Genomic DNA, 26,334 nt, shown 5'->3' on the forward strand with positions numbered 1-26,334 from the left:
TCTGAATGCATTATGTGATTGGGGTCAGTATCTTGCCACTGCCTCCTATTATATTTTGCAAGGGCAGATAGTTTCCTTCATCAGACACACATAGAAGTTTAGTTACTCATGCCAAAAAAGGGAAGTCAAGCTGGGTTTAAAAATGTGTTGTGGGTTGCTGGGGAGATGACTAAGGGAAGATTGGCAGATGCACGGTTTGAGGGAGTTAGAGAAAGTATTGTTGGAAGTGTTCCCTGGGGATTCAGAAGGCTGGTGGGAGTGGCTTATGCCAGTGTAGACAAAGTTTTCTCCAAGTAGGAGATGTGAAACCTCTGAGAAACAAGGTAATAAGCTGGGGAGCATGCCATGTCGCTGGATGATCAACAGATGACACAACTAAAGGGGTTAAAAAGAGGAAATCCTCCACCTTGCCTCAGAATCACCTGGTTTGTGGATTAAATATACACATACTCAGGCCCTACCCTCTCCTATTCCACCGAATCAGTTTCTCTGGAATCACAGGTGTGATTGGTGTTCAGTAAGATTAAAACTCATCCTGCAACACTGTGCCCACAAAGTCAGGGCAAGGGCTCTTGGTCAGGGTAAAGAGGAAGAGCAGAGAGACGGGCAGAAAGTGTACAAAGGGAAGGAATGACCACACAGCCTGTCCTTCCTTCCCATTTCCTCATCTCCAAAAATGGGGAAAAGACAGCCTTCTTGCTAAGGTTGTCAAGAGAATTAATTTAGCTAATAACTGTCTAGAGCTTCCAGGGAGGGCGGGCTGGTAGGGCTGGGTGTCACAGCTGGGCTGGTGGGTGACTCCGGGGCTCATTCCCCGCCTCTGTCGGCGGCCCTTCCTCCCATCCACTCCTTCCTGTCCCCTCCCACCTCTGCGAAGCAACCTACCTGGGCTGCAGCCAGGCGGGCAGCATCACGGGTCCCATGGGCCTCCGCCACCAGGACCTCCAGCGCCATCCAGGAAGGAGCCTGGGCGGGGAGGCGCGAGGGGCGGCCCGTTGCAGACGAGGAAAGGGCGGGGCGTCTCCACACTCAGCAGTTTACAAAAAGAAGCCTGAGGTCTTTGCGATGGGCAAAAGGTGAAAACCAAGTTCCTGCAGCACCGCACTAGGAAGGGCTGGCCGGGGCGTGGGAAGTGTGCGAGACTGCGCCAGCCAGGCTGTGGAGCAGCCTGGATCTAGCCCATCTGCAGTCCCAGCGGGCTTCCCAGCTCTGGTTACAGGCTCCCAATCTTTGGGTTAAGACCCATTTGCTAGCCCCGTGGAGATTTACACATCTGGGAGACTTCTGGGGCTTTGAAACTTGCTGAAGTCCACCTGAAAGCCTCGGAGTATGCGTGCATCCTGGGTTGGCACCTTTAATTACAACCCTCACAGGCCAGAAAGAAGACTGTGGTCACATCGCCCCCAACTCCTTTTTCAAAAGGCGCTAGACTTCTCCAAGAATCTGTCCTTGCCCTTGAATGAATATCCCAAGTCCTCACTAATGCTTACAAGTTTTTATTGACGTTGTATTTATATCCCTCTCCTACGCTCAGCACTTGTAAACCTTTTACTGAGCTCTCAGTACTACGGCATTAAAATCCCCATAATCAGATGGCCCACCTCACACTTTGCTGATAAGATTTTATCAGAACCATCCTACAGCTGTACTCTGTCCTATCAGGGAAAGAGACAAAAACAGAACAAACAAAAACAAACAGACAAATTAGTGCAACAGATAGTTGCAAGTTAGTGCCAATAACATCCAGTTACTGTAGGTGGATGGTCGTGCCCCATTTTATGGGAAGGGAAGTTGAGACTTGAAATGTTGTCACCACTGACAAATGGCAGTATTAGAACTTGAAGGTCAGTTTATTTGATTTTTTAACCATGAGGCCCTAGTTTCCTTCCTCATAGCCCAGTCACTAGAGTCACCTCTCATGTCTGCATCTCTGCATTCTCCCAGCCCCTGCCTTTGGCCAGGGTTAATCTGTCCCCTCATCCACCAGTCCCTTCTCAAACCCTATCAGTTGTTACCCCTGCCTCTTTTTGCCTCTTCATTCTCCCCTCTCCATTGGCTTTCACCACTGGTTAGGAACATATTTAAATCTCTTACCCTAGAATTAAACATTTATTCTGCTCCTCTCTTAGTGCAACTTTCCCATAACTCCCTGCCTGCCATCTCTGTGAGGTGCTCCTTTCATTCCTTACCATCCTCTTATTCCATAACACCTTACAGTTTGACTTCTCAACTCTTTTCAGAAACTGTTCTCAGGGTCCCTCAAATCCCCATCCTGTTTCCCTTTGTCAAATGACCCCACAGGGTCATTTCAGGGAGCATTAGATCTAAAGAGCAAACGCTGGTGGATAACCTGTTACCAAGGCCATTTGTGCACAGGCACAGTCAAGCAACAACAGAAAGTCCCAGATGAGTGTGGAGGGAAAAAGGTAAGGTGGCAAGTTGCTCAGAAGAAGTGTTCCTTTATCACCAAACACATCCTTGACATCCACATCCTCATCCTCCTCAACAGCTCTGCATTTCACCTCTTTCACCCTCTTCTCTTTACTTTGGCAACTGTGAAAGTTAGACTCTGTGCTCCTGTCCTTCTATCTCTGTGGTGGGGGGTTCCCTTTCTCCTGCTCTGTTTCCTCAGAGATCTGCCCTTGGTCAGTCATTCCTTTTTGGTCTGCCACCATGTTATCCTTCAACCCTTGCAGACAACTTCTGACTGTGTTATCAGCCTCCTACTTCCCTCATGGACACAAGCTCTGACCTTTGAACAACTTCTGGATGCTTCTTCTTGAAAGTCCTACTGTTACTTCCAGAATTTAAAATAAGCTTAACATTTTTCCCTCCAAATCATTGTCTTTTTTCCACAGGGAGACCACCATTTTCCTAGCCACTTGAGTTTTAAAATTTGGAAGTCAACATTGCACCTACCCAGTGCAATCAAATTCTATTGATTCCATTCTTTCAAGATCTCCTACCAATCACTAGGATTCCACCTTCATTCCTTACTTTCCAGTACCTGGATAAGGAGCAACTGACCTCCTCAAATCCATTCTGCACATCATCCCTACACTGACTTGCCTGGAGCATCGCTTGGGTTATACCTTGCTGCTGCACACAAAAAATGTTCTTTTAGTTGCCAGATAAAGAACAAGCCAACCCATCATGAAACAAAAACAAAAAACAAAACAAAACAAAACAAAAAGCCCCTTTCAAATCAAACATGGAATTCTACTTTACTTTCCAACGAATAAGTACAAAAAGAGTTTTTGAGACAACAGTCTGGATGGGCAGTGAAATTCTCCCTCTCTCCTGGCAGGGAACCAGTGCACATCCTCCCAAGCTCCTCCCAACTTTCCTCACAAAGTCTCCTCCAGCTTCCCTGCCTCCACTTTTCACTCCTTTAGACTCTCATTGATGAGTTAAGAGCTGCAGGATTTATTAAAACAGTTCTGACCAATCTTTTCTCCTGGCCATAATTATTTTTGGCCCTGTTCTGCCTTCTACAGTGATCTCACTATGCTTCCAAGCCTGTTATATGCTGTCATCTCCTACCAACCTATTTTCCCACAAAAATTAGAGCAGCTTGCTGTTCTGTGACACCTCCAGGCATTGTCTGGGAGATGGGCCTCTGTGAGACATTTATGTTACTTGGAATTGCTCTTCCTCTTCTTCCCTTTCTCCCAACGCCATATCTACCTGTCAGAGTTCCACTTATTCCTTACAGACTTTCTCCAGAGCTTCCCACTGGGAGGCACCCTGGGTTAATATCCACAACAGGACTTAGAGTGTCACAGAGGTATTTGTCTGCCCAACTAGATTACAGATTCCAAGAGTGCTCTGCTTGTAACCAACGGTGAGAATTTTACAAGTCTCAACCTTTAAAAATAGTTTCTATTGCCCAAAGTGCAGTTTTGGGGAAGATCAAGTAAGAAAGTATATAGAGAAAATGGACAATCGTATCTAGTGCAGTGCCCAGCAAGGTAGGTGTCTATTAAAAGCATTGAGTGAATGGATATGAGTCTTCCTCTCCCCCAAATTTAATCAAAATAAAATATTCAGTGATTGCTAAAATATGTGGCACTTTCAATTATCCACTTGTATAGAAGAAGTCAGAGGCCAAAATAGTTCAAATAACTGAATTAATATATATTCCTGCCTGGGAAGGAATTTTATTAATTATAGGAACATTTCATTTTTTTTTCCCCTTTGGAAAATGTTTAAATTTTTTCGTCACAAAGAAGATGAACGAGGCCAGGCATGGTGGAACATGCCTGAATGCCAGCAATCCAGGAGGCCAAAGTAAAAGGATTGCAAAGCTAGCTTCAAACTTTGTGAGGCCCTAAGCAACTTAGGGAGACCTCGTCTCAAAATAAAAAATAGAAAAGGGCTGGGGATGTAGCTCAGTGGTAGAGTGCCTCTGGGTTCAATCCTCAGTACAAACAAACAAACAACCCTAGGTGGCTAAAGTCTTGAAACATTTTTCATGGTAGTAACAGACTGGCTTAAAAATTTTTAAAAATACACAAGAATTAATAAAGCATATAATTTACACAAAGATCTCCAGAGAAATTAAATCCTATGACTAGAAATCTGTCCTTTGGGCCCTTTTCCATCCCTCCTTCCTTCCCTCTATACATCTTTTTTTCTTTTTTCCATCTTACTTCTTGGTAATCTTACTTTTTGAATGTCAGTGCTTCATATGAATTTGCACCGAGAGACAAGAACTATATCATAAGGAACACATTACCCTCTTTTTCTTCTGTCAGAAATTGTTTTATAAGGAAACAATTATACACTGATAACTGTCATTTCCAGATTTCTTATTCATTTCCATCACCAGGAATTTTGAGTGTTCACCCTTCTCCCCAGTGCCAGTCCTACAGCACAGATTAAAATTTCACAGGCTGCTAGATCACTACAGGACCCTAGAGACTCTGTGATCCAGTCAGTCAGTTTCATGTGTTCTTACCCTAATTTTTAGTTAAGGAAACAAGGTCAGACCAGTTAAATAATTTCAACCAAGATCACAGCTAATTAAATGTTGGAACCAAAATTGGAACTTTCATCTGTCTCTAGATATTGAATTCTTTACCACTATGCTATACTAATTTGTTTCATATGGTTGTTTAATATTTGTTTAAAAGTACTGACTTTCTTTATATTACATATAATTGTCAATTTTTAACACCTAAAACTATAAAACTTCCAGACTGGGTTAGGCAGAGATTTCTTAGATCTTTGATAGATACTTCTTAGATACCATATTAGATATTTAATCTAGTATTTTTAAGCTACTTATGATATTCAAAAGACATTTCAACAAATAAAAAGATAAGCAATTGCCTTGGAGAAAATATTCATTAAACATGACTAATACAGGGCTTGTATACAAACATATAAAGACTTCTCAAAAGTCAATAAGACAAACCAGTTTTTTAAAAATGGGCAAAAGATTTGAATACAACTTTCACCAAAGATACATGGAAGGAACAAAAACATTTGTTCAAAAATCATTATTTGTAAGGAAAATGCAAACAATAACACAATGAGAAACCCACTACTTACTTATGAGGACAATTAAAATTGAAAAGACTCACTACCTCAAGTGTTGAAGATGTGCTAAACCTGGAACTTTTACATACAACTTTATAACTGTCCAAAACTAGATATGACCCAACATTTTATCAACAGATGACTGAATAAACAAAATGTTCCATAACCATGTGTGGAATATTACTCAGCAATAAAAAGGAAATTAGTCATGCAAGCAATATAGATGAAACTCAAAATAATTATGCTGAGTTAAAAAAATAAACTGAAGCCAGTTTTTTTTTTAAATTAGATACCATGAGTTCACATATTTAAAATTCTAGGAAATGGAAACTAGTCTACAGTGTTAGAAGGCCAATCAGTGGCTACCTAAGAATGGATGGGGTTAAGAAGTGACATGGGATAGATCACAAAGGAGGGAAACAGAAATGTTCATTTTCTGAATTGTGATGGTGGTTTTACAGGTGTATATTTGTCTGAAAGCCTGCAAAATTCATGTTTATTATAAGTTATATTGCACCACATTGTTAAAATTCAGCATACTAATTTTTTATACACAGAAATGGGGGTTTTTTGGTTATTAATTTGGAATAATTGATTTATTCTTGTTCATAAAAGCATATCCCATTTATTATCAGGAGAAAACAAAACAATACAAAACAAACTTTGCCAACTTAAACTCACAATCTCCCAGTTTAGTCTGAGTTACTACCCTTCTCCCCCAGTTACCTTGATGGATTGGAACATTCACACCACCTGTCAGTGAAGACTGGGTCCCCTGATATTCACAGATTCATGGGCTATGCTCCAGCTGAGGGGCTTCGTCACACTGCTTTCTGTGTAGTAGACATGTCCTCACTGAATCTGTTGAGATTAAACTGACCCCACCTGCTGCCTGTCTTCAATTTTTGCCTGGGTATCTTATTTCCCAGCCCTTGGCCTCTATGCAGGTACTTGTCTTTCCTACACCACAGTAAGTGATGCTGCTCTGAAAGCTCACAGGCTTTCTTGTATCTGCCTGAGAAAGCAGGACACTAAACCAGTGGCTTGTGATTCTTCCTTGTTGCTCAAAAAAGTTGCCACACCACCATTTTTGTCACAGAGCTGGAGCTGGGTGAAGCTGGTGAGACACCAAGAGCATGAAATCTGAGGCACTTTCTTTCAGGTTTTCAGTACTGAGAGGAGAACCTCTAAAATTTTGCAATCCCGGCATCTCCTATCCTCACCAAGCCCCAGCCCTGCATGGTGGTTCAATTTATCCCTGTGGTTGGGAGTTGGGTGAGAGGAAACCGGGGCTTTCACTAGATCTTTCCATTCTGCGTGTGTCTCCTGTTCTACCCTCCATTTTTTCGTGGTTGCTTTTTTCGAATTTCTTTCCTCCCACCCTAGAAATTTCTCCACTAATCCCCCAGGCAGGTGTGTATTCCCTTATGGTCCTATCCTTAATTTTCTTTCTCTATGCTTTATTTCAAAACAATCCACAGCTTTCTAAGTTTTGCTATCATAAAATGAATCTTTGGGGGCAACTTAGAAGTGCCTTTTTGTCTTGCTTCAGTTTGACTTTCAAAACCATTGCTTTACTACAAACGGAAAACCCTACTTCGATAGGTAAAGTTTGAGCGTGAACTCATTCTATTCCTTTGCATTCTTACTACAATATGCTCTTAATCCTGAGACATAAAGATCAGCTCTGGCAGTCCAAGAAGGTCACATACAGAGAAATATAAAGAGAGTTACATTAGCGTTTTTCAAAACTGTTATCCCTGTTTCATATATGCAGTTAAGGTTTTATTTCGATGCATATACATTTTCATTTCAAATATATTTCTGTTTTATGTCATTGTCTCTTACCTAAAACTGCTTCTCTTAGATTCATTCACTTTATAAACTGCTTAGAGGAGTCGCCTATGGAAAACCAACTTAACACAGTAATTTTTTTAAAGACAAAGCTTACTTTTTTAGTAATGGAAACATCTGGGTCATGGATTGTTTCAAAAGAAGACAACATTTATATTGATTGCGCTGTATAAAATTATGTGTTTCTTTCTGATCATCTTTTAAGATAGTGTCGCTTTTTGGTGTTCTAAAGGAAGGCGTTTTAAAAAACGAATTCAGGCTGTAAGAATGTAATACTTTGTTTTTGGATACACACAATGTTAAGAAACAAAATTGCAGCATCTTTTGTAATCCTGTTTTAAAGTAAGGAAAATTTTGTAAACAAATTTAGAAAAATCTCAAGTATTCACATTAACTTGGGATGTTTACATAGATGAACATAGCTCATTGTATGCTGTATATTATAGAGATTAACAATGCTAGGGAATGCCGGTCCCAAAAGAAATATGACCAGAAGAATCTTTCCTTGAATAATGAATTCTGGGGCTTGAACAAAAAGGGCTACTCCTCAGATTCCTTTACGTCATATCACATTCTAAATGTTGGCTGTTCTGTCCGTGGAGGGGGAACAGAAAAAGAGGATCATAAAGATTTTTATGACCTAGCTCTAATATTCTGCAACACCATGATTCATTCCATATCTTAAATATATACTCTTTATAAAAGCTGCTCTAGGAAAGCCATCATCTGTAACTGCTGTTAATGTTTGCACATCTTCACTCATGCTTTCGTTTTATATTTTCACCCTGCTGCTTATGTATATTTCCCAGTAGAATTAATGTTTATCAAAAATAATGTGCAAATCTTCGTTCCAGGTGGGCCCTTACTGGGTGTTTGGGACAGAATGAATTTAAAGACAAAGACACAGTTTCCATTCTCTAGGAGTCTGCAATTTCATAAAAGGCCAGGCACTTTTCTTTCTTTATGCCCAGAGACAGAAGCAGTTACTGAAGGCAAAGAATTTTCAGATAGAAGGGCTGGGTTCAAGTCTAGGTTTCACTTCTACATGGTACTGGACAAATATTAAAGCCTGTCAACTGGATTATTTATCTACCCACGTATTTTTTAAAATTTATCTACCAATTTATTTGTATGGTACTGGGTGTCTGACCAAGGATCTCAACCAGATTTAACCACTGAGCTATATCCCTAGCTCAGCTCTTGTACTTTTTTTTTTTTTTTTTTTATTGTAAACAAATGGGATACATGTTGTTTCTCTGTTTGGACATGGCGTAAAGGCATACCATTTGTGTAATCATAAATTTACATAGAGTAATGTTGTTTGATTCATTCTGTTATTTTTTCCCTTCCCCCCACCCCTCCCACCCCTCTTTACCCTCTATACAGTACTTCCTTCCTCCATACTTGCCCCCCTCCCTGACCCTAACTCTAACCCTAACACTAACCCTTCCCTCCCCCCCATTATGTGTCATCCTCCACTTATTAGCGATATCATTCGTCCTTTGGCTTTTTGAGATTGGCTTATCTCACTTAGCATGATATTCTCCAATTTCATCCATTTGCCTGAAAATGCCATAATTTTATCATTCTTTATGGCTGAGTAATATTCCATTATATATATATACCACAGTTTCTTTATCCACTCATCAATTGAAGGGCATCTAGGTTGGTTCCACTGTCTGGCTATTGTGAATTGAGCAGCTATGAACATTGATGTGGCTGTATCTCTGTAGTATGCTGATTTTAAGTTCTTTGGGTATAGGCCAAGGAGTGGGATAGCTGGGTCAAATGGAGGGTCCATTCCAAGTTTTCTAAGGAATCTCCACACTGCTTTCCAGAGTGGCTGCACTAATTTGCAGCCCCACCAGCAATGTATGAGTGTACCTTTCTCCCCACATCCTCACCAACACCTGTTGTTGCTCGTATTCTTGATAATCGCCATTCTAATTGGGGTGAGATGGAATCTTAGGGTGGTTTTGATTTGCATTTCTCTTATTACTAGAGATGTTGAACATTTTTCCATATGTTTGTTGATTGCTTGTAGATCTTCTTCTGTGAAGTGTCTATTCATTTCCTTAGCCCATTTGTCGACTGGATTATTTGAATTCTTGGAGTAGAGTTTTTTGAGTTCTTTATAGATTCTGGAGATTAGTGCTCTATCTGAAGTATGATTGGCAAAGATATTCTCCTACTCTGTAGGCTCTTTCTTCGCATTGCTGATAGTTTCCTTTGCTGAGAGAAAGCTTTTTAGTTTGAATCTATCCCAGTGGTTCTTGTACTTTTAAAATGAAAATAATTGTGACTGACCCTATCCAACCTCCCATGTGAGGGTCCATTGAAATAACTCTCAGGGTCCAATCAAATGAGAAAGAGGGCAAGGACCTGGTAGGCTCAGAAGCCAACTTGTTCCAGCACTTTAAAGGTGGAGCCGGGAATGCTGCCTGTTGATTTATGTGGAAGCCTGTGGAAGACAGAACCGAGGGTTGGTAGTAGGATTGGAAAAGGCTTAAGCAATGGTAGGCAAAGGAATTATCGATGTTAATGAAATTCAAGAGCTTAGACTTAGTCAGATAATACCCAATGTATTTTCTGTATTAAGAAAGAGTTATAGGGCTGAGAGTGTAGCTCAGTGGTAGACCGCTAGCCTAGCAAGCATGAAGCACTGTATTCAATCCTCAGCACAGGGGTGGGGTTGAGGGGAGAAGGTCATAAAAGAGGAGGTGATGCACAGATTGGGGATAGGAGGATGCAGAAGAAGCAGAGGTGGATTCAAAAAGTGGAAAGTTCTGTAACAAATTAAAGTCAAAGCTAAACCCAGATATAAATATTTAGATTGGCTTTTAAGATAAGGATTGGCTAAACAAGAGCAGGGAGTAGAAAGATATTATATATAAAGTGTACTTGTCTTTGCCTATTGTGCAGATAAAAAAAAAAAAAAAATCTGATTTCCCTGTCTCTTGCTGAGGGTGTGGGGAGATTGGGTTTCTGTGGGTGTAGCAGGAAGGGACCACAGAAAGTTAAATTGTATCTTTAACCATTAGATACAAGAGTCAAGGTGAGAGGAAGATTACTTAAACTTATTTGAGATTTACTCTATTGATTATTGAGGCTTATTAGTCTAATATAGCCACACCTAAATTCTCTACTCTTCAAATGCTTAATAGGTTTTTATCTGCTTATTAGGAATAATCTTTAGTGCATATATAACTTTAAAGATCATTGTGGCGATGATTAGTTGCTTTATATTGCTGTTATAAAAGTTTTATTCTCCATAGCTGAAAATCGCTTCAGTACTGTCTGAGAGAGTACTCAAATCCAGAGGTGTGCTATCCCAGACTAGTCTGAGGGAAAGGGGTGGCACCAAGTAGACGACAAATAGAAATCAGTCAAGAAAGAACTGTAAAATGAGTGCACAAATCAGAAGTCAGGTGCGTGAGCCAATAGGAGATGATTTAGGAGAAAGAAAAATGGGACTAGTCTCGATTAATTTTCACTGATGATTTATGGGCTGAGACTTGCCTTTATAGGAAAGGCAAGGCATTTACAAAAGACACGAGGTATGGGCCTTAATTTTAAGAAAAAAATTTTTTTGTAAATTCTTTCTTTATAAAAGTCATAACCAGTTAAAAAGAAAATAGAATTACAAATTCCATTCATAGTAGTAACAAGGATGTAAGATACCTAGAAATAAACAAGAAAGAAAATAGGTTAAGAAAGGAGTTAAAAAACTTTATTGTAGGGTATTAAAAAATGAAAGAAACAGAAAAATATGTTATGTTCTTTGATGGATGCATAATATCCCCTAAATTTAAGTTTTCCAATTGATCTATAAATGGAAGGTAATTCTAATTAGAATCAGACACTATAGAAGTTGAATAATCTTGAAGTTCATACAGAGTACTAAATTACTAAGAATTTCTAAGAATAGCTAAGACAAGAATCAAAGGAGGAAAATGAAAATGATTTGAAGTACAAAATAAAAATTTCTTACGTATTATAAGAAAAAAATTTTTGAATGTGTAAGACAACATATGTCATAGCCTCAGGACATCAAAATAGGAAAAAATAATTGAACAATAGAAAACAATCAAGATCCCAGTAAGGGATTTTAGTACATATAGTAACTTAATGTCTGACAAAGGTGAAATTTCAATTAAACAAGAAAAAGATCACTTATTTAAGAGATGACTGATACACGTGGTTAGTCTATCTGGAGGAAAAGAAAGTTGGAACCCTATCATACAGTCACATAAAAAAAAACAAATTCCCAGTGGATTACAGAATTAAGTTCAAAGATCAATAAAACAACTTATAAAGTTTACATGGTTTGGACAACCTTGGTGTTAGGAAGAGCTGTTCAACCAAGGTAAAATTATAGAAGTTTGGAGAGCAGAACAAGATGGTAGCTCAGTAAGATCCTCCAGCAATCATCTCCCATAGAGACAGACCACTTTGAACAACTATTTGTGTACTAAACACCTCCCTAAGATCTAAGTGAGCCAGGAGAGAGACCATGGTGCCTGTTTTAGTATAAGAAAAGATTCATTGCAAAAGGCAGAAAGAAAAGAGCTGGCCATATGAACCTTCCTCCAAGGCCCAAGCAACATGGCATATAGTAACTTAATGTCTGACATTAGTGCATATAGTAACTTAATGTCTGACACAGGTGAAATTTCAATTAAATTGAAATTAAATTTAATTTCAATTAAATTGAGACACCTCTCACTTTGAGAAGGGAGATAAATTCAGGCACTAGGCTTGAAACCCGGTGCTGGGCCTGCCATGGTGAAACCCAAAGCTGGGCTGAGTCCCACAGTCCCTGCCCTCAGGCTAGAATCTGCAGACTGAACCTCTGGAACCAGGTGAGCCAGAGATCCAAGGAACTGTCTCCATTACCCCACAGCCAAACTCAGCACATCTAGGCAAAAAACTCCATCTATTGGGCAATAAGACAGGAAAGTGAGCACAGAATTTTCCTTGGAAATCAGTGTCACGTTGGTGAAACCTAATACTGGGAAAATTCTAATGATCTCTGTCCCCAGGTCACTGCCAGTGGATGGAGTTTCTAGAACCACCCCAGTGCCAGCTGTAGACTGCAACCCCTGTTGATCAGAGATTGATTGCACTCAGCGTTACCCATGGCTGGTTGCCTTGGGCCAAAAGTCTACATCGGCAGCAGGCAGTCCACAGCAGTGTGGCTCTGGACCTGTGCTATTCTACTCTATGCAGGCTGTGGGCTCTGGGTGTGATCCAGAATAACAGTACTGATGGCCAACCTATCCTTCCTCCAGCCCCAGGCAGCACAACAGAGGGAGAGTAATTGTCTGCTTGGGGGAAGAAAAGGGAAACAGGAACCAAGTTATTGCATCTGAGCTTGGAACCAGTTCTCTCATGTAAGGCTCAAAGTTAGGAAAAATCCTATGATGCCCGACAATGGTGGTGGACAGGCATGAGGGCCTACTCCAGCCTGACACCATTGTGGGGATGAAAAACTTTTTAGGCACTCTCCTAATTTATTATAAACACATCAACTATGTATTTAGAACACTCTTGGGCTTGGCAAATCCTCTAGTGCTGAAGTGATAACGAGATGCCAGTAGAGGACTCATGGCAAACCTAGAATCAGGACACCATTTAGGGATGAAATAGCAGCAGTACTATAGTCGTAGATAAAATAAGTAGCCTGCCTAGAATTTCAGAAAAGACAGGCACAAATAATACCATATTACAAAGACTGGAATAAATATCTAATTCTTCAATAGGCAGATGATGTCATGTGCCAACAAGCAGTAAGAATGTTCAGGAATTATGATATTGTCCAACAGACAAATCAAGGCACCAGGGACTAACCATATGACAACCAATATGTAAAAACACTTGAAAAAAGAATTCAAAATAGCCATTTTATGGAAATCCAATGAACTTCAAGAAAATAGAGAAACGATTTGGTACTGTATCAGAGAAACAATAGAGAGATAAAAGTAAGTAAAAGAAATCAAACAGAAATCTTTGACTTGAAAAGTATTGCTAAGTGAAATAAATGTGATGGAAGGCATCAATAGCAGAACAGACTAAACAGAAGAAAGAATTAAAGAGCTTCAAGACAGGCTACCAGAAAACACATAGTGGAAAGAGAAAAAATTATAAAGAGAAATGAAGAAAGCTTACAGGAACTTTGAAGCAGCATTAAGAGAGTAATGTCTAGACTGTTGGGGTTCAATAAAGACATGTCAAAGATACAGAATGCTTTTTCAAAGAGAAAATAGAAAACTTCCTAAACCTAGATGAGGATACAAATATTCAGCAATAGAATGGTCAAAGATGACCAGTTGAACTCAGTCAGTTTATCCCAAGATGTATTATAATCAGGTTCTTAAGGGTTAAAGATACAGAGGATTTTCAAATCAGCAACAGAAATAAAACACATAAGTATCTCAATTTGCCTGACAGCAGACTTATCAAAGGAAACTATAAATCAGGAGGGAATGGAATGAGATTTTAACAGTACTTGAAAAGAAGAAGAAGAAGAAGAAGTGCCAATCTAAAATACTGCATCCAGAATAGTTATCCTTTACAAACTGAAGGCAAAATAAAGGTATTACTATTAAAAAACAAAAACAAAAACAAAAAAAAAACCTAAGGATATCTCTCCACCAGACTTTCCCTAGAAGAAATGTTAAAGAGATTTCATTAACCTGAAAGAGACATTAATCAGAAGAAAAAACATGGGAACTTGGGAAGGTATAAAACTCACTGGTATGGATAACTATACAAATTCAGAATTTCCTAATATTTTAAACATGGTACAAAAACTTCATAACTTTAGCATGAAAACTAAAAAGAATTATAAATAATAACCACATAAATACATTAAAAGGTATTATATAAAATTGCAAAATGGTTCACGAAAAATTCAAAATGTGGGGAGGAATGGAGGTGAGTGTTCAATGTTTTATATTTTATCTTTTTTGGCATCTTTTTCTATCTTTACAACAATGTTAAGTTGTTATCACTTCAAAATAGATTGTTATAATTAAAAGATGTGTTTTATAAACCTCATGATAACCGTGAAACAAAATCCATTAAAAAAAAACAAAAATAAGGAATCAAAACATACAAGTACAGTAAATCGCTTAACCACAAATGAATCCTGTAAGAGAGGAAGAAATAAATGAAATAGAAAGCAAATTATAAAATGATGTAGTAAGACATTATATATGGATAATTACCTTAAATGTAATTGTATTCAATTCTCCACTTAAAATCAGAATGACTGGCTAATAAAAGGATTCAGTTACATGTTATTCATAAGAAACTCACATCACTTCTAAGAATGGGCGTAGACTGAAGGCCTGGAATAGGATATTCCATACAAATGGAATGCAAAGAAAAGCAGGAGTAGCCATACTTATAAATGACAAAGTGGACCTTAAATCAAAAGTAGTAAAGAGAAACAAGGAAGAACATTATGTAATGATAAAGGGGTCACTTCAGCAAGGGAAAATAATAGTTCTAAATATATTTGTATCCACTATTAAAGACCTAATATTCAACAATATTAGGCAGATATTAATAGTCCTAAAGGGAGAAATAGATTCCAATACAATAACAGTAGGGGACTTTAACCCTCACTTTCAGCAATGGACAGATATCTAAAGACAGCAAAGAAATAGTAGAATTAATTGCATACTAGGCCAAATGGACCTAGCAGTCATCTATAGAACACACCTGAAGACTACATATTCTTCCTAACAGCACGTGAAACATTCTCCCGGATAGACCATATAGTAGGTCATAAACAATACTCTGTGAATAAAAAATCATATCAAGCATCTGTGCTATAGAAGTAGAAATTAATAACAAGGAAAACTTTAGAAATTATAAAATATATAAAATTAAACCACTTGCTCATGAAAAATGGATCAAGGAAGAAATTAAGGAAACTAAAACATTTCTCAAAAAAATGAAAGCACAGCACATCAAAACCTATGAGATACACCAAAGCAGTAAGCAGTGCAAAGAGGTACTCATTAGAGATTATTATGAACTCCATACCAAATTTGATAAATTAGAAGAAATGGAAAAATTCCCGGACCCACACACCTTACCAAGGTTGAAACACAAAGGAATTGAATGCTTGAATAAGTGAATAAGGAATGAGATTAACTCCCATTTTAGATGGGAATTAAAAATTTCCCATCTAAAAATGTCCAGGACCTGATAGATTTACTCTAAATACTACAAAACATTCAAAGAACTAATTCTAATTTTTCTTAGGTTATTCCAAAAAATTGAAAAGGAGGGAATTCCTCTAAACTCATTCTACAAGGATATCATCACTCTGATAACAAAACCAGAAAGCATTACATGCCAATACCCTTGATTAACATAGATTCAAAAATCCTCAACAAATAGTAGCAGACTAGATATTTGTTTTCAATTTAGATAAAAACTTAAAAATGAAATTATTAGATCACAACAAATATGTATTTGCTTTAAAATAAGTTGTCAGTTTTCCCAAGCAATTGTATCGTCTTATATACCTACTAATAAGGAACGAGTTTTACATCCTTATTAATACTTGGCACAGCGTTTTTAATTTTAGCCTTCCCAGGGTTACATAATATATATCATTGTGGTTTTAGTTTGCATTCCCTGACTAAGGAGGTGAAGCAGGATTTCATGTGCTTATTAAACATTTATGTATCTTCCCTTGTGAAGCGTCTGTTCAAGTATTTTCTCCATTTTTATAGGATTGTCTTGTATTATTGAATTATAGGAATTTGTATATTATGGACACAAGGTCATTCCCAGATACATATATTGTGAATAATTTCTTCTACTCTGTGATTATTCATTTTATTATCTTTGATGACCAGATGTTTTAATTTTGACAAATTCCAGTTTATGATTATTCTCTACAATAAGCATTCTTTCATATCTAAGACATCATTGTCTCCCCTATGATTGAAAAAAAAAATTTGCATGTCTTTTTAGAAGACAACCATCTTCATATCAACTTGTTATTCTGTGACTTTGCTAAATTCACCAGTTATACTTGTTTTTGGTAAATTCCTTAGAATGAAATTATTCTGTGATCATAATTAGTTTTCTTTCAGATTTTTATGACTTGTTTTACATGCCTTATCATCCAGGCTAGGACCAGGGTAGTGTGTTTAATAGAAGTGGTAAGAGTAGACATCCTTGTCTCATTCCTGTTCTTAGTGAAGACAGACTAAATTGTCTTCTTCCTAGGTATGAAGTTTGTAGTAGGTGTTCTGTAGATTGTCAGATTCAGGAGATTTCCTCCTATTATTAGTTTGCTGAGAGCTTTTTTTTTTTAATCATCATGAATGGGTATGAAATTTTGTCAAAAGACTTTCTGCATCTGTTGAGATTACCTTTGTTGCATCCCAGTAATGCAAGGAATGAACCCTACCCTGTCATGATGTAGCATCCTTATTTTGATGAATTTTTTTGCTAATATTTTGTTATGCTCGATGTCTACTTTGACAGTGATACATTTGCTGTACCTTTAACACATGACTGTCTGGCATATATTTTTCCATCCCTTTACTTTTAGCCTTTTTCTATATGTTTAAAGTGTGTCTCTTGTAAATAGCATATACAGCAGTTGGGTTTTACATTTTGGGGGATGCAGGGTATTGAACTTAGGGCCTCATGCAGGTTAAGCACATGCTCTACCACTGAGTTACATCCGTGGACACTGGGTTTTAATTTTTTTTTTTTTATCTAGTCTGACAATCTCTTTCTGTTAACTTAGTTTACAGTTAGGTCATTTGATTTCTATGATTGGATTAATGTCTACCAGCTTGCTATTCATTTTATGTCTTCCCTGTTTGATTTTTTTTTTTCTTGTTCTCCTTGCCCAAAGTTTTTAGAATTATCTAGTACTACTAAGAATTTCATTTTATTTCCTATATTGTATTTCTGGCTATAGTTTTGTTGATATTTTCAGTAGTTGCTCTAGGAATTATCAGATGCTTTAACATATAATCTATATTGAGTTGTTTTTGCACATCACACATATTCTAAGAAATTTAGACTTCTTCCATTTGCTTGCTCCTATTATTTCTAATTTTACATTCTGGCATACATTATACTTCTACATTGAGAAATATTTTAAATAAATTTTTTCAATAAGGGGGAAGATCTTTAAATTTACCATTTCTGCAATTCTCCATTCTTTCATACGGATTTAATTTCATCTGATATCATTTCTCCTTATTCTTAAAATTTCCTTTCATATTGTTTTTCTAATACAGGAGGACTGGTGATGAATTCTGTGCTTTTATCTCATTTTTGAAAGATATTTTCACCATACACACAATTCTAGATTGATAGGTTGCATTTTTTTTCTTTTGGCACTTTATAAATATTTTTCCATAGTGTTCTGAAACCATTTTGATGAGGATACCAACAATAATTCTTAATATTTGTCCCTGTGTGTTATGCGCTTTTTTATAATCCCCTTTAAGACTAATTTTAAGCAGTTTGACTGTCATGTATCTAGGTGTCATTTCTTCATGTTTATCTGCTTAGGGTTTGTTGAGATTCTTAGACTCTGATATGATTTTTAATTAAACTTGGAATAGAGCCTCACATGTTTTCAAGCATTGTTTCTTTTTTTTTTTATTTTTAAAAATTTTTATTGTAAACAAATGGGATACATGTTGTTTCTGTTTGTACATGGAGTAACAGCATACCACTTGTGTAATCATACATTTACATAGGGTAATGTTGTTTGATTCATTGTTATTTTATCCTACCCCCCCACCCCTCCCACCCCTCTTTTCCCTCTATACAGTCCCTCCTTCCTCCATTCTTGCCCCACTCCCACCTCCCCATTATGGGTCATCATCTGCTTATCAGTGAGATCATTCGTCTTTTGGATTTTTGAGATTGGTTTATCTCACTTAGCATGATATTCTCCAATTTCATCCATTTGCCTGAAAATGCCATAATTTTATTATTCTTTATAGCTGAGTAATATTCCATTGTATATATATACCACAGTGTCTTTATCCACTCATCAATTGAAGGACATCTAGGTTGGTTACACTGTCTGGCTATTGTGAATTGAGCAGCTATGAACATTGATGTGGCTGTATCTCTGTAGTATGCCGATTTTAAGTCCTTTGGGTATAGGCCAAGGAGTGGGATAGCTGGGTCAAAGTAGGTCCACCTATTCCAAGTAGGTCCATTCCAAGTTTTCTAAGGAATCTCCACACTGCTTTCCAGAATGGCTGCACTAATTTGCAGCCCTACCAAAAATGTATGAATGTACCTTTTTTCCCCACATCCTCTCCAACACTTATTGTTGTCAAGCATTGTTTCTTGCCTCAATCTCTCTTCTTTCTGTTAGGATTCTAATAACATATTCCATGAGTCAATGAAGCTCTATTTTTCTGTATTTTATTCTTGGTGCAGTAGTTTGTAGTTTCTATTGGTCTACCTTCAAGGTCACTGATGTTTTCTTTTGCAGCATCCAATCTTTTATTAAGACCATCTAATTTATTATTCACTTCAGATATTGTGTTTTTCAGTCTAAGATTTCCATTTCTTTTTCTTGTTTTTGTACTGGGGATTGAACCCAGCGTGCTTTATCACTAGGTTACATCCCCAGGCCTTTTTTTTCGTTTTTAAACTTTGAGTCAGGGTCTAAGTTGCTGAGGCTGGCCTCAAACTTGTGATCTGGGATTATCAGCATGTGCCACTGTACCTAGCTCCATTTCTTGCTTTTAAAATAGTAGTCTTGGCTGTCGCTGTCTAACACCAGTACTGCCTCTAGCTCGCTGAGCTGCAGCAGAAGGAGAAGGTGGGTAAGTAAGGCTTGTACAAAGCAGACTGACCACAAATCTACCGGTGGTAAAGCACCCAGGAAACAATTGACTACAAAAGCCGCTCGCAAGAGTGTGCCCTCTACTGGAGGGGTGATAAAACCTCATCAATACAGGTCTGGTACTGTGGCACTTCATGAAATTAGATGTTATCAGAAGCCCACTGAACTTCTGATTCGCAAACTCCCCTTCCAGTGTCTGGTGCAAGAAACTGCTCAGGACTTCAAAACAGATCTGCACTTCCAGAGCGCAGCTATTGGTGCTTTGCAGGAGGCAAGTGAGGCCTATTTGGTTGGCCTTTTTGAAGATACCAACCTGTGTGCTACCCATGCCAAACATGTAACAATTATGCCAAAAGACATCCAACTAGCATGCTGCATATGTGGAGAATGCGCTTAAGAATTCACTGTAATGGGAAACATTTCCTTCTCAAAATAAATTTTTTTCTCTTCTTCCTGTTATTGGTAGTTCTGAACATTAGATATTTTTTTCCATGGGGTCAGAGGGTACCTAAGTATATGATTACAAGTGGAAAAACAGGGAACGGAAAATCAGGTATTGGTTGTTTTTCTATTTTCATTTGTGTGCGAATTTTTAATATAAGTGTGGGGATGTAAAGCATTAATACAAGTCAAAATGTTTCAGTGAACAAGTTTTAGCAGTTCAACTTTATAACGATTATAAATTAAACTGTTAAATTTTTCTGGACAATGCCAGCATTTGGACTTTCTTAAACAAGTAAATTTCTTATTGATGGCAAAAAAAAAAAAAAAAAAAAAAAAAAAAAAAGTAGTCTATTTCTCTGGTTCATGTTTTTCCTTCACACTTTTGAACATATTTATAATAGCTATTTTTCAAGTCTTGATAATTCTGAGATCTGTAACATCTCTGTAGTCTATTTCTATTGACTGTTTCACTTCCTGTTTATGCAGTATTCATTTCTGCTTCCACATGCCTAATCATTTTTTATGGTTAGACATTATTGATATTAGTTGTTGAGACTCTGGATCTTATTGTCCTTTTAAAAGTACTGAGTTTTCTACTGGCAGGCTAATTTACTGGCATGTAGCTCAATGCTATCTAAGTATTTTTGCTGTTGTTTTGTTCAGGGTGGATCTACAGTCACCATTATGTTGGAGGAAGAGTATCCCTTCCAGAGGCTTGACCTTTCTTGGGTGTGAATTAAATAGGCCTTTAGTGAAGTCAGTATATTCTAGTTGGTTGGAACCCCAGCACCTTTCTCTGTTGAAAAACTTTTAGAATCTCTGTATGACTCTAAGCTTGGGGTAACCATCCATCAGCAGAGGCACTGTAAAACCTGGCCATGGGATTGTACAGTTTAGTATTTGGCAAAAAGACAGAAGGGGACACCTGTGCAGATGTTCTGAGATCCATCCCTGAATGGTTCTCCCTCTTCCAATTTCTCAAAGCACAATTTCATCCATTTCATCAGCCTTGAACTCCGATCTCTGTTGTACTTACCCAGCAAGACTGCTACTCTTTGCCTGGGATTGACTTCCTTGTTCACAATTTGGAAAATGCCCCAAGGAGAAAGTTAGTATGAATGTGTAGCTCACATTATATATTATCTTTCTCTGAGGGATCATGGTCATATGTATCTCTTGTCCAGTTCTGGAAAAAGGTTGATTCATATATTTCGTTGAGTTTTATAATTATTTATAGGATACCAATTATTCCATCATGCCTGGAATCAGAATCACACAGATGAGTTTTCTATATAACTTGTAAACTTCAATCATAGAAATATGATTCTGGAAAAAGATTTGAATGGGAATTATTGTAAAATACAGTATCTATTTTCTTGACTTTTAAAGCTAAGTACAAAATACAATTTAATTCTTGATCAAAAACTTAGTTACAATTATAAATAGAATTTGTTGCATTATGTCACATATTCCAATGCTGTTGAGAGCTGGTAAATGAGGTGAGCTGAGAAGGCTGAATAGAGTTGCCCTGTGCAAGATTCTGCCATAGAGAAGAACCCAGATAAACAAAGGAAAAACTATTTCAAGGAGAGTGATTGAGAGAGAACTCTGGAAATTAGAAAGGAAGTGATCCTAAATAGTATGGACAACTTACAAAGCAACCTTGAGAACAAAGGAAATTGTAACTTCAACCTTAATTGCCTAGTTGGGGGCAAATATTACCCTGCCAGAAAAGATTAAGGAGGAAAATATCAGTATTACCAATCATAACAGCAGCCCACAGTCCTAACCACAGGAGAATTCCATGATGCTGATGGGCTGTAAATCTAGTTTAGGGAGCTGGCTGGCCTAATAGTGACTGCTTTCCTCTAAGAAGGAGATCACTTTGGTCTTCTCCCAACCCCCAGAACACAAGAAATAACAGTAGCTGCTGCTTAACATCATCTTGCCTTAGAGGCTGACAGCTGGCCTTCTGATGCCTTCAGAAAGCTTGGACTGGTTTGTGTCTCAGTGGGCAGAAGATAGCCAACCTCAGCATCTTGTAGTTTCAGGTCTGGCAGCTACAAAAGCCACAGCAGGAAGTCCACCTGCAACTGCTGTGCAGGATCTAAGGAATATCTCCTCCCAGCCCATGGTCTTGAGACTATAGCTACTAATACAAAAATCACAGTTTGACTTACACCTGTCCATCAGGGGATGGGAAAGATCCCAGCTGTGTCCACAGCTCCACAGATGTGGCTACCAGTATCACTGATCCCTGCCACCATCTGTGTTCACCTGGTCAAACTAGGGAAGATCTCGTTTCTACTCCATGCTTTCTGACTATGCTGCTGATGCAAAAAGCCCTGTCTTCACCAGACTTGTCTCTGGGGACTAGAATATCCATATGCTGCAGTTACAGAACTGTGTCTACCTATGCCAAAAGGTTCCTTCCCCAAGGATCTTATCCGATGTGCCTGTGTGACTTAGAGATATTTCCATCCATATCCTGTAGGTCCAGGAATGCAGGTACCAAAACTATATGCCCTGGCTTCACCTCTGCTCCACTCATAGGACCTGCTCAACTGTATGTCTGAAACCTTCAGAAATGTGGATAAAAGCACTACAAGCCCAATCATCATCTACATACATCCTGGAGGACTTAAGGAAAGTCTCCTCCACAGCCCAGTCTTGGGACAATAATTGTTGCTGCCAGAGTCCTGATACCAATTGTGGTTTTCCCTAGGGACCCAGAGAAGATCTCATATGGGTTTCACAACTCCAGGAAAGCAGCCAAGAGTACTATAAACCCTAGCACCAACCACAATTATCCCTGAGGATTTAGGGAAAGTTCCTTTTGTGTGACACAAGCTTGATTCATGGTTTCCAGTGCCAAGACCCAGCATCATCTATGTTCATCCTTCAGAATCTGGAGAAGGTCCTGTCCCATTCTGTGGCTCCTGAACTGTGGCTGCTGGTGTCATAGGCTCACACATGTTCATTCATCCTGAGTCCAGGGGAAGGTTTCCTTACATCTTGAGGCCTGGGTTCCATGGTTTCTGGTAACACAATCCTTGGTATCACCTCTTCTTTTCCCAAGGAACCTGGGAACAATCTTCTCCACATCCTGCAGATGCTACCATAAACCTCAGTGCCATCAGTGCTAGACTCAGTGGAGCATGAGGACTCGTACCTCTGGACACCTTCACAGTAGTGTGAAGTCATACAACTACCTTCATGAACTGCTGGGGTTTAGACCATGGAGACACTCAGACTGATGACACCGATCCAAGATGAAGCAATCACACAGAGGTTACAATTTTGAGCTCTCCCATAACAAAACCCAAAGCACCCGATATCCTATCTAAATGAAAAACAAAACCAAAAACTTTTCCTACAAAAACTATTTCATAAAATTTGGAGAGATGAATGTTATACCAGATACATAAGCAACAGGGATAAAAGAAATAAGACACCTCCAAAAGAGAACAAGAATTTTTCAGAAATAAAACCCAACTTGAAGGAAATCTATGAAATGCCTGAAAAGGAATTAAAAATAATGAGCCTGAGGAAACTAATGAGGTTTAAGAGAATGCATATAAACAAGAAATGATTCAAGATATGAATGAGAAATTCTCCAGAGTTAGAAATTCTAAAAAAAGAACCAATAACAAATGTTGAAACCAATATCTTCGATCAATGAAGAATGCAGTTGAGAGTTTCCACAACAGACAAGAACATGCAGAAGAAAGAATTTCTGTACTTGAGTTCAGGTCATTGAATTAACAGGGAGACTAAAAACAATGAAGAAAGCCTGTGAAACTTGTGACACACCAGTAAGGAACAAATATTAACATCATGGGAATTCCAGATGGTAAAGAAAAGGGGAAAGACACTGAAAATCTATTTGATGAAATAGCTGAAAACTTCCCAAATCTTCAGAGACATGGACATTTAGATACAAGAAACTCAAAGGACCTCAACTGGATTCAACCAAAATAGACCTTCATCAAGGCATATTAAATCAAAAACACAAGTCAAAGAGATAATCTCACAAACAAGAGATGCAAGAGAAAAGCATCAAGTGACATATGAAGGAATGCTCATCAAACTTACACTAGATTTCTCAGAAGAAACCTTATGAATAATAGGATGATATATTCAGAATGCTGAAAGAAAACACCCTGTCCACCAAGAATACTATAATCAGCAAAATTATCCTTCAAAAATGAATAAAGCCTTTTCAAGATAAGCAGAAATTGAGGGACTTCATCACCAGACAGACCAACCCTATAAGAAATAGTTTAGGGAGTCCCTACAATAAAGGAAATCATGGAAACTCAAATTTTTTTTAAAAGCTAATTTTTTAACTTAAAGTCTGTTGTTTGATTAGGGATAATGCAGGTTTTACTTTTTTCCTACATAATAACCTATCACTGCTGTTTTTGCTCCACTACTGCAGAGGCATAACTTAGAATAGCATGTGAACTGTAATACTAGAGTTTATCACTAAAGTAGATTTATAAAAGATCATGGTCAATTATCATAGGCTCTCTATATTAATTCTTTTTCATTCTGCTTTTATGAATAAATTCTCTATGAACTTAAAACTCACTAAAAGAACAGAGGCACAAAAAATAGAAAATCAAAACCCATAAAGACAGAAAACTACTAAATCATAAAAATAATGAGAGGTGAAAAGAAAACTACTAAAAGAAACAATTAAAAAACAAGCAGAATAAAATTAAACAAAATGACAGAAGGAAGTTATAACTATCAATAATAACCTTGAATGTAAATGGATAAAAATTCACTAATCGAGAGACAGCTGGCTGGACTAAAAAACTCATTTCACTGGTAAAGATACACAGACTGAAAGGATTGGAAAAATATATGTTATGTGAATGGAAACCCAAAGTGGAATGTGATAGCTATACTTACATCAGATAAAGCAGACTTTAAATTAATAAACTATAAAAAGGGACAAATAAGGTCATTAGCATTGATAAAAGGGTCAATTCAGTAAAAAGATCTAATAATTGTATGTATATATGTACCCAACATGGGACCACCCAGATCAATAAAGCAAATACTACTAGAACTAAAGACAGAGACAGACTTTAATACAGTAATTGTTGAGGATATCAACAACACACTTTCCTTAATTGACAGATCATCCAGGCAGAAAAATCAACAGAGAAATGTTTGAGTGGAAGCATATTATTGAGCAAATGGACCTAAAAGACATTCACAGAGCATTTCATCCAACAGAAGCAAAATACACATTTTTTCTCATCAGCACATGGAACATTCTCCAGAATAGATTACATGTTAGGTCACAAATCAAGTTTCAATACATATTTCGAAGTTAAAATCATCATGTACCTCCTCACACTATGAGGGATTTAAACCACAAATCAACAAGAATGGATAGTATACAAACACATGCAAATTGAATAACATGCTTCTATATGACAAATGGGTAATGGAGGAAGTTAAAAAGAAATAAGAAATTGCTAAAAATTAATGAAATGACAATAGAACATACCAAAATCTGTGAGATATAGCAAAAGCAATACTGAGAGTGAAATTTGTAGCAATAAATGCATACATAAAAAATAGAAAGTTCTCAAATAAAACAACATAGCAATGCACTTTCAGGATTTAGAAAAGAAAAAGCCAAACTCAAAATTAGAATAATTAAGATTAGAGAATAAATATGTAAAACTAAAAAACAAAGATGAAATAGTTGGTTGTGAAAGGAAAAACAAAATTGACAAAACATTAGCTAAATAAAATCAGAAATAGAGACGTTATAATTGATGCTACAGAAATACACAGGATCATAAGAAACTATTATGAACAATTATATGCTAACAAATTGGAAAACCTAGAAAAAAATGGATAAATTCCTGAACAAACGTTAACCAAAATTAAATCAAGAAAAACTAAACAGACCAATAATAAGTCAGCAGATTGCAGCTGTTATTTAAAACATGCCATGTTTTTTTTTTTTTTTTTTTTTATTGTAAACAAATGGGATACATGTTGTTTCTCTGTTTGTACATGGCGTAAAGGCATACCATTTGTGTAATCATAAATTTACATAGAGCAATGTTGTTTGATTCATTCTGTTATTTTTTCCCTTCCCCCCACCCCTCCCACCCCTCTTTACCCTCTATACAGTAGTTCCTTCCTCCATACTTGCCCCCCTCCCTAACCCTAACTCTAACCCTTCCCTCCCCCCCATTACGTGTCAACCTCCACTTATTAGCGATATCATTCGTCCTTTGGCTTTTTGAGATTGCATGCCATGTTTTTGTTTAGATGTGAGATGTCCACCAAAAGCTCATGTGTGAAACAAAGCAAGAAGGTTCAGAGGAGAAATGATTGGGTTGTGAGAGTCTTAACCCAAGCAGTGAATTAATCCCCTGATAAGGATTAACTGGGTGGTAACTGAAGTGGTAGGGTGTGACTGAAGGAGGTGGGAACTGGGGGCATGACTTTGGGATACATGTTTGTATTTAGTAAGTGGAGATCTCTCTCTCTCTCTCTCGCCCCACCCCCTCCTTTCTGATCACCATGTGAGCTGCTTCCCTCTTCCATGCTTTTCCACCACGATGTCCTGCCTCACTGTGAGCTCTGAGGCA

General features: G+C 37.7%; 2 protein-coding genes across 2 annotated transcripts in view; one reads left to right on the plus strand and one right to left on the minus strand.

Annotated features, from left to right (window-relative positions):
- The window catches only part of HACD4 (3-hydroxyacyl-CoA dehydratase 4), a 30,672-nt gene extending 29,347 nt beyond the window's left edge, over positions 1-1,325 (minus strand). Inside the window, exon 1 of the mRNA XM_079112430.1 lies at positions 886-1,325. Coding sequence (XP_078968556.1) covers positions 886-923 — 38 coding nt within the window. The 5' untranslated portion in view covers positions 924-1,325. The remainder of the gene's footprint in view (positions 1-885) is intronic.
- On the plus strand, positions 922-19,658 carry LOC306644950 (histone H3.3A-like; the record flags this gene model as incomplete). Its single annotated transcript, XM_079112181.1, has 2 exons — positions 922-1,076; positions 19,199-19,658. The coding sequence occupies 2 exons, from the start codon at positions 922-924 to the stop codon at positions 19,656-19,658; spliced, it is 615 nt and encodes a 204-aa protein (XP_078968307.1).
- Between the last annotated feature and the right edge of the window lie 6,676 nt (positions 19,659-26,334).

The sequence above is a fragment of the Sciurus vulgaris genome, assembly GCF_902686455.1.
Source record: "Sciurus vulgaris genome assembly, chromosome: 15".
NCBI lineage: Eukaryota > Metazoa > Chordata > Mammalia > Rodentia > Sciuridae > Sciurus > Sciurus vulgaris.